General features: G+C 41.4%; 2 protein-coding genes across 2 annotated transcripts; one reads left to right on the top strand and one right to left on the bottom strand.

The window, feature by feature from the left end:
• The first annotated feature begins 332 nt into the window (after positions 1 to 332).
• Positions 333 to 1,626, top strand: LOC149017562 (cold shock protein 2-like). The gene has a single exon (XM_089151898.1). The coding sequence runs from the start codon at positions 402 to 404 to the stop codon at positions 1,056 to 1,058; it is 657 nt and encodes a 218-aa protein (XP_089008024.1). The 5' UTR covers positions 333 to 401; the 3' UTR covers positions 1,059 to 1,626.
• A 2,494-nt stretch (positions 1,627 to 4,120) lies between these two features.
• On the bottom strand, positions 4,121 to 8,285 carry LOC149017561 (auxin transporter-like protein 2). The gene is made up of 8 exons (XM_089151897.1): positions 7,987 to 8,285; positions 7,605 to 7,790; positions 7,361 to 7,473; positions 7,065 to 7,248; positions 6,858 to 6,955; positions 6,355 to 6,562; positions 6,025 to 6,282; positions 4,121 to 5,126 (listed from the first exon to the last, which is right to left on the bottom strand). The coding sequence occupies exons 1-8, from the start codon at positions 8,140 to 8,142 to the stop codon at positions 4,842 to 4,844; spliced, it is 1,488 nt and encodes a 495-aa protein (XP_089008023.1). The 5' UTR covers positions 8,143 to 8,285; the 3' UTR covers positions 4,121 to 4,841.
• Between the last annotated feature and the right edge of the window lie 230 nt (positions 8,286 to 8,515).

Genomic DNA, 8,515 nt, shown 5'->3' with positions numbered 1-8,515 from the left:
TATTAATACATCTTTAAAATTAAAAAGCTGCATAAAAATTTGAATAAAGCCGAAAAGGACAGGGGCAGAGGATTTCCGCATTTTTTTTTTTTTTTTTTTTTTTTTATCTTCTAAAATTGTGATTAAAGATGACGTGGCTAGGGAGGGATTCGATTCCAGGTGGTCAAGACTCAAGCGTATTTTGTAAGCAGTCCACCGAAAGTGGATTCGGGGCCCCGGGAGAGGTTTACTCAGGTTAGGATCGTTAGGTTAGGTTAAGTTGGTCTCTAAGGATTGGTTGCCCGCCCACCTCGCTTTTTCACTATATATATATTTACTAGGCTCGAAGTAATCCGCCTCTCGTTTCAAGGGTTAGGGTTTTACGGTTTTCTTTCCTGTGGGGGGTTAGGGTTTCTGAAAGAATGGCGCATGGAGGCAGATCCACCGGAGTTGTGAAGTGGTTTAATTCCCAGAAGGGTTATGGGTTCATCACCCCAGATGAGGGCGAAGATCTCTTTGTCCATCAGTCTTCGATCAAGTCTGATGGTTACCGGAGCCTTGCCGAAGGGGAGCAGGTAGAGTTTGTGATCGAGAAGGGGGAAGACGGAAGGCCGAAAGCCGCTGATGTCACTGGTCCGGACGGCGCCAGTATTCTGGGAACTAACTCCAGGGACGGTTACGGCGGCGGTGGTGGTGGTGGAAGGGGGGGCGGTCGTGGTGGTGGTGGTGGTTATGGTTTTGGAAGAGGAGATGGTGGTGGTTATGGATATAATGGTGGCGGTAGAGGTGGCGGTCGGAGAGGTGGTGGTGGTGATGGATATGGTGGCGGCTACGGCGGCGGCGGCGGCGGTGGATGTTACACTTGTGGGGAGACTGGGCACATGGCTAGGGACTGTCAGCAGGGAGGCGGAGGTGGCGGAAGGTATGGCGGAGGCGGAGGTGGCGGAAGGTATGGTGGAGGCGGAGGAGGCGGAAGGTATGGCGGTGGAGGTGGTGGCGGCGGCGGTGGCTGTTACAACTGTGGAGAGCAAGGACATTTTGCTAGAGAATGCCCTAGCAATTCCACTTCCTACGCCTAAACGTAGTAAGCCATCTCCTTCGCCAACAACCCCTTACTTTTGTTTTTGGTTTCTCCACCCCTCTTCTTGGGTAAGCCCGGAGGTTTCATCCAAGTGGGCGATCCAGGATTTGGCAAATTTCTAGTCACTTTCTCACCTTGCTTTCTCCTCTTATGACTATTGGGCTTCAACCCCTTGCTCCATCGTTTTATATTTCGTCGTAGATCTTTTGGAACTTCCAGCTTTTTTTTTCGTTCGGTTTTTTGACAATGTAAATGAGGGATGATGTTTGACAACTATGGCACATTGGAAACTCTCTTTTCATATACATATTTTAGTTTGAAGTTGTGTTATAAGTTTTTGATGGTTGGAGACATGATTTTCATGAGTTTCCTTGCGTGTAGTTCTTGATTTATTTTTTGACTTTATCATTGTTGTCCCTAATGTTCAAAAGGCACTTGAGACGAGAGATTTCAATAGGGTTGCATAGTATATCACTTTTTCTCATACTTCTATTCGGAGATGGATGAGGGAGAGAAATCACTGCTTACTGTTAGCTAAAAATCAATAAAAAAAAAGAAGGAATGAATAAAGTGGTGTCTGGAGATAAAGATCTTTGTATTTAGCCAATACGAAGCGCCGGGCGTGATTTGAAAATTCTTGATTTAATAAAGAAGAATCTTTGGGAAATGTGGTTGATGTTACAAGTTGAAAAGGACAAATCGTTTCAGGCTTGCGAGGTAGAGAGGTCTTATTAATTACAAGCAATCTCTTTAAACAGTGTTCTGATACTGGTTCTAGTGTTCTACCCTACCAGTACTACCAGTAACCCATAGAGGCTAATTTTTTTTATTGGGATACCCTTATAATGGTAGGATAAGGACTGGTTTGGGAGGTAGGCTACAAGGGGGTGTCTATGTAACAGAAAAGTCCTTTGGCTGTATCTGAATGGCTGAAGCACTGAAGCTTCAGCAAAAGCAACATTTTATGATACGGGTCATATGGGATAAAGCAGAGGTGGTGTCAAGTAAGACATGGGACTTGTGACAGACCCTGGCGCAGCATTGAATAGCCCTGCCTGGTCATGCTGAAGGCTGCATACAGCCTGAGAGAGTATGTATAAGCGAACAATGCTTGAGTTTATGGTTTTGTTGGTCATTAATCCCTTGGTTCTCTAATGATATCATAGATATATGATTTACAAACATGAGATACGCTGTTCTTAACCTAGAGTGGAATCTTCTTCAAACTGAGGTTGAGCTTGAGTCTCTGAGGCTGAACATTTCATCTTGTGCATTAGTTTTGGAGAAGGTATTTCTGCTTTAGGTCCACACAATGGTTTCATCGATTCCTTCAAACAACAAGAATGGGCGTTTGTCATTGGAGGAACTGGTTCCTTTCCAATTTTCTATACGTCTATAACAGAGGAACTCCACAAAAGAATGGTAGACCCACTTTGATTAAGGTTTGAGCATATATTTGACCACTACTCTTTCTATATGAGGTTGAAGAAAGTTGTCTTTTTTATTTTTGGGGTGAACAGGTTGAAGAAAGTTGTCATAGGCAACAGGAGTTGGAAGGTAGTTTGATCAGTCGTAATTTTCTGTGTACCTCAATTATTTGGAAAAGGAAATTTGTAGTATAGATACCATTCTTAAGGTTTCACTTAATTATGAAAGCTTCTATGGATTCCTCCATTTGGTTTGCCCTTGCAGGTTCCTACTATCATTGATCATTTGTTCATTAAATGTACCAAAAAACAGAACACCGGTGACCCCTGATATTAATACCTAAATTACTTTGAATTTCTATGCCATTATTAGTAGTCGGGTACAGATGTGTTTTGACTGGAACTGTAAATGGTGCTTTAATGTCGCTTTAAGCTTGTAGAAGGGTCGTTCAAGAGAACACCTCCGTCACAGCTCCCTCTGGCATATTCCGGCATCTCCAAAAGTTCAATTATTCATCTGGAAAATCATACATGGCGGTCTCCCTCAATCAATCATACATGCACTGCTCTCACTACCGTTTGGCTTTTCAATTGAACTATTCATTCCATACTTGTTTATACTGCTGAATTGTAATGTTTGTTTTAAGCTAAGCTTTTTAAGCATTGATGAACAATTGCTTTAAACATGTGATATATCACTTGACATTCATTGTGGTGAGCCGGTCTAATTTGAATGCATTCAAACAATTCCAGAAATTAGATCTTAAATCAGGAAACTAGTGTAGCTTAAAGAAAACTCAGGGTGTAACTAGTCTGATGGAAAAGGGCATGAAATAAAATTGAGTATTAGGGTGGAATGAAAACAAAGCAGAGGAGACACTGAAAATATTTCTATCAACAAAGCAACAACCAAGTTAGGAAACTACAGTAGCAGGCGTTGAAAATATTAAAGCAGTATTTTTATTTTTCTTTTTCCTTTCGGGTAAACATAAAAACCAGCTTCTATGATTCAATTTTCATTCAGACCTATGAACATTTAGTTGTTTGTGGGACGGTTGTAACTGTTTGAAATTTAAAATGGCGATTGCACGCCAAATAAAGATGGCCAGATAAGGATCAAAACACCAACTAGGTCGATGCTAGCCTCTACTTAAATGATCGAACATGGCATAACCTATACAATTGGTGAGGCTCAACTAGAGCCTTCTGAGCCCAACTGGTTTACTAGAAAACAAGAACATAATGACAGAACCGTGAAGTGTGACATTAAATTCTTAAACTCGACAGGCAAAAACTTATAATAGTTTGGTATGGGATTAACTTTGAGCGTTGGGGCTGTTGTTCTCATTTCCTTTCCTCCATTAAACTTGAGGTAGTATTTTCATTTCTATAGAACCCTCTCCAGAAATCAAGCAGCAGGTGCTGTTCAGTTGTTAGCAAAGTTGGGAATGTGAGTATTTTTTTTTGGGTAGGGGCAGGGGGATGGGGGTAATGACAGTTAAGTGATTTAACCTATATGAGAGAGAGATGTGATTGAGAATTGAATGGATTATACTTTTTTCCAGAGAGATGTTATTGAGAATTGAACGGTATCCAGGGCTTCTTCAGAGGTTAGGTTCCAAATGGTTGTCTCATTGTCTGTTTCCTTCCAAATAAAATAACAAGAAACGGCAGAAGCAGACAGAATTCATTGTTTTGTTTTGTTGTGAGTAAAGGAGATTCATTATGCTATAGAGAACCCTTGGAAGTGGGTTATTCCTTTTCCCCCATCGTTTTAACTGGAAGAGACAAATAGACAATACTTCCCATTTCCCAACTCCTGCTCTCGCATGCGGTTATATAGTATTACCTATCCCCAAGAAAAGGGAATATCCTGATTCATCCTACCTACAGAGGCATTCAGTGCTTCTTCATCTCTCATGGCCCCCTACTTACCAGCATTGTTGCGTGAAAAGCCCACCTCGCTCCTTTTCCTGCACATAGCCCAGCCTTTGTTTTCCTGTTCTTCCGTGCATCAGAAAGTGGTTAGCGATTCTCTAATGTATCTTTTGCCAATACATTAGCCACATCTTCTGTGACTTGCAGGGAAAATTAAGAAGGGAAAGGAAAGAAGGAAGAAAAACAAAACACTCTTCTAGTCTACTGGGATGCAGTAAAGTAGCATTTGCTCTGATTTAAATACTGAAGTACAAGTTACAAAATTTGTTACAACAAAGGTTGCCAAAAGAAGACATAAGATAGCCAAGCCTGCAAGGAAGCCAAAACAAAGCCCAGGAAGGAAGGGCACTCAAACCCTGCAAAGTCTCTGTTTTTCCTCTGCTTCCTCTGATGTGCATAAGGGAAAGATATGAGATTTATGGGCTGTGGACGTGGTGATGATGAACGGCAGTGGGAGGGAATGCAAGAGGAGCAGCAGCAATAGGGGTTGTGAAGTTAAGATGTGGAGGGGGAAGAGGAGTAGGGCACTGGTAACACTTGGTGAAGAGACCAAATGTGTCGATCTGATGGATGAAGTTGATCATGCTCGCCCATCCTCCGAACCCGAACCCGACTATGAATACCCACACCACTACGAATAAGTTTACTGAATATGTTCCCACCCATCTCCCCAAAAACTTTGGTGGTTGCTCCACTGCGTTCTGCCAAAACCACAAGAAACACAGATCATTAACACTAATCGGATTTCATAATCATAATTACCATTACCAACTAAACTATTCTAGGAAGTGCAAAGAAATAGTAACAAATTAATGAGTTGGTTCTCTTTCTCATCACGTATCCACCGCAAAAGGAAATCATAAGTTCATGGAGCCCCACCATCTGAGCCAGTCATAATTCATACCCAGTGGACTGTGGGCTGGTCTGGGGCTGGGCTGGACATGAAGACATGTAAAGTACTCCATGATAGATGGTAGGTGGGGGCAAAGTGGTAATAAGGACAGTTCCATATTCCCTATTTCCCTCGTTCCCAATTTGCCTTCACTGGAAAGGCTGAAAAGCTGAACCCCCAGTTGCTGAATCATGCTGATTAAAGCTCTGATACTTGGAGTTGCGTGTTTCTCAAGTGAAGGCTTCATCTACACAAATATGTTTCTGTATGTAGGCGAGACAGAGACAATCTTTTCTGACAGCAATGTCCTAGCCGTTCGATGCCCCCTTCTTTTTCTGTTACTGTGATCCAACGGCTGATACACAACCATTCCTTTATAAAATCAAACGATTCAACGCGTCCGACAGTGGCTGGTCCCCAACGTTGCATAAGCAACGTCACTGTTACCACTTAGCACCACCCAGCTGGAAGCCTGGAACTTTCTATCCATTGGCTTATTAGTGCTGAGTCGATAATGACAACTCAACCCGGTGAATCTACTCCAACTGTTAAAGTCAAAGTTTTGGTCAAATAAAACCAAATCTGTATCACTTCCTGCTTTCTATTGTAATTGTAAGTTTGTAACCTACCTACCTTACCTATCTTTGTCGGATTATGATTTACGTGTTAACGTTAAGAAGAGAAGATATACTGATTGATATACATACCTCACGAGCAGCGGCGGATCTGAAGGTGAACATATGAGCGAGTGCAGGAATGATATAAACAGTGAAGCTGACTAGCAGAGATCCAACGGTGGAGTTGATGGGGCCAAAGAATGGGAAAACGATAGCCAGAAACCAGATGGGTATCACCACTGGCAACCTTGCCGCCGCTCTCTTGCACAAGCTCTTGCACTCATGCATCCCTATCGCCTTCTCCCACACAAAGTACAACGGCGTGCATGCGAATCCGAACGTAATAAACTGCACAGTAATTAATACATAGTAAGTTTTACTGCTAGTGTCTCTAAGCATTAATAATTGAGATATATATACCTGATGGATAAGCATTAATGCAACTGCCATGTCTCTGAAAGGAGACCGGGGGAGGAGAGCAAAGGCGTTGGAGTGATTTAGAAGCATGTCTCCGAAAGCCCAATACACAGCCACCGCCGACGGCAGCGTCAGGGTCATCACATATAACGTTGCCAAAAGATATATTGCTTTAAACTTCTGTGGCTTCCACATAGCGTGCATTATCTCCCTGCATTTACGGTATCCGCCACCTCAAATTAGTTCTTGTGAATCTCCTTATACAATAATTAAGCAAAATATTGAAAAGCATAAAAGAAAAGCCTGCCCTTTTCACGCTAGACAAGGTCATCGCTCGGAATTGAGAATAACATATAAATATAAGGGGTTGGACCATTGGTCAGATTCTATTTCTATTTTAATCACAGTGGTCGGTGGTAATTAGAGGAGAGATTGAAGATTAATATTGTAAAAATAATTAGAATAAGACATGGATTGCCACCCTAGAACTGGGTATTTTGTCTTACACAGTAACCGCATGACCCCCGAATGTGTAGAGAATGTTTGTAGCACCAGTGAAGTAAAGGACCAACTTGGTCGGACCTGAGTGCATTACCCCTTCCACCTGCATTTTCAAACCAAAATATATCACTTAAAAAAAAAAAAAAAGAGAAAAGAAAGATAGAAATAAGCAAATACCATTATTTTTTTCTTTTCTCGGCAAGAAATTTAACCTGTCCGTGAAGGAGGGAAGCAATTGTGAGATACCAAGCTGTATAAGTAGTCATTAACAAGCCCAGAAAGGACCAGATTCTGTAGTTGTGGAAAGAAGGAATAAAGACTGTTGTGGCACAGCATGCTCCAAAGATGTATGTCCAAGTTCTCTTGTCCAGATTATCGTTTATATAATAAATATTACTGCCATTCGATGTGAAGAAAACCAAAAAAATAAACCCACTTGCAGAAACCTATAAAACCTATCAAACATTTTAACTAATTCAATTGTTAGAGCTAGCTACTAGCTAGATACCTCGCACAAGCTATGAGCTGAATAACAGATCCAAACAAAAGAAATGTGCAGTTGAATGCCAAACCCACGTTCCTCCAGTGTTTCCCAAGCAGCCCATCGAGAACTTCGAACCACTTCAGTTTATAAAAAGACATTTGAGTTCACAGAAAACAGATATGAGATAAGGAAACAGGTTCAGGATTTTTTTTTTTTTTTTTTTTTTTTTTTTTTTACTTTCTTTCTGAGGAAGAATACTAATCTATACCTGGATAACATGGTTTCTGAAATCTGCTTTCTCTCTTTCTTTTCTGGTTCTGTACTCTACGTAGAGAACGCTAATGAGGTAGGCAGTCCAACTACCCATTAACCCATAGAACAACTGAAATAGAATACCAGATAACATCCCCAGCTGAGAGAACGAGTATGGCAAGGTCAATAGAACCTGAGCCACCTGAAACAAAGAAACAGAACCCGAAAGCACCCATGTTAACAATCATCTAAGCCCATTTCAATTTCTCCAGCCAAAAAACAAACAGAAGAAAAGGGGAAAAAATGAAAATAGGAGAAAACCCATTACTACAATATATGAGAATCTCAGTAATGATCGTCTTTTAAGAAGACAGGAAAGGGGATGAAGGACAGCAAACCTGGTTAGAAGCACAGCTGAACCAGGCATCATAAACAGAACCACCATGCCAGAATAAATTTGATAATCTAGTTTTTATGTTCTTGGGCTTCCCTTCTGTTTCCATCTCTACATAGCTGCCTGCTATTACCGTCTCTACCACCTTATCCGTCGACATTGTTGCCGCTGCTTCTTCTTTATCTTTCCCACGTTAACCCCACCTCCTTCTGCTTGAAGAACTTGAGATTCAAAACGAAATGAAAGCTCTGTGTGGATTTCAAACAGGAGAAGCTTGAAAGATATCAGAGGGACTGTAAGAGAGTAGAGTGTTCTGGGCTTCTAAGGTCTCTAGTTTGGTGTTTTTATAGCCAGGAGAGCGCAGACCCGGTCAGTGCGGTCACCCAGGAATCTTTGACGAACCGCTAGTTTTCCGGTTTTCAGGTCCTTATTGTAAAATTTAATAACATTTATTCCCACTTGTTTGGTCTATTATTGATTTGCAAATCTGTAATTCAATTAGATTAAATACAGAAGCGTGATCAGCTTTGTCC

The sequence above is a fragment of the Hakea prostrata genome, chromosome 4 (assembly GCF_041222555.1).
Source record: "Hakea prostrata isolate BN-2017 chromosome 4, UWA_Hpros_2, whole genome shotgun sequence".
NCBI classification, from domain to species: domain Eukaryota; kingdom Viridiplantae; phylum Streptophyta; class Magnoliopsida; order Proteales; family Proteaceae; genus Hakea; species Hakea prostrata.
The sequence above is the reverse complement of the archived record's forward strand: the minus strand, read 5'-3'. Positions and strand labels throughout refer to the sequence as shown.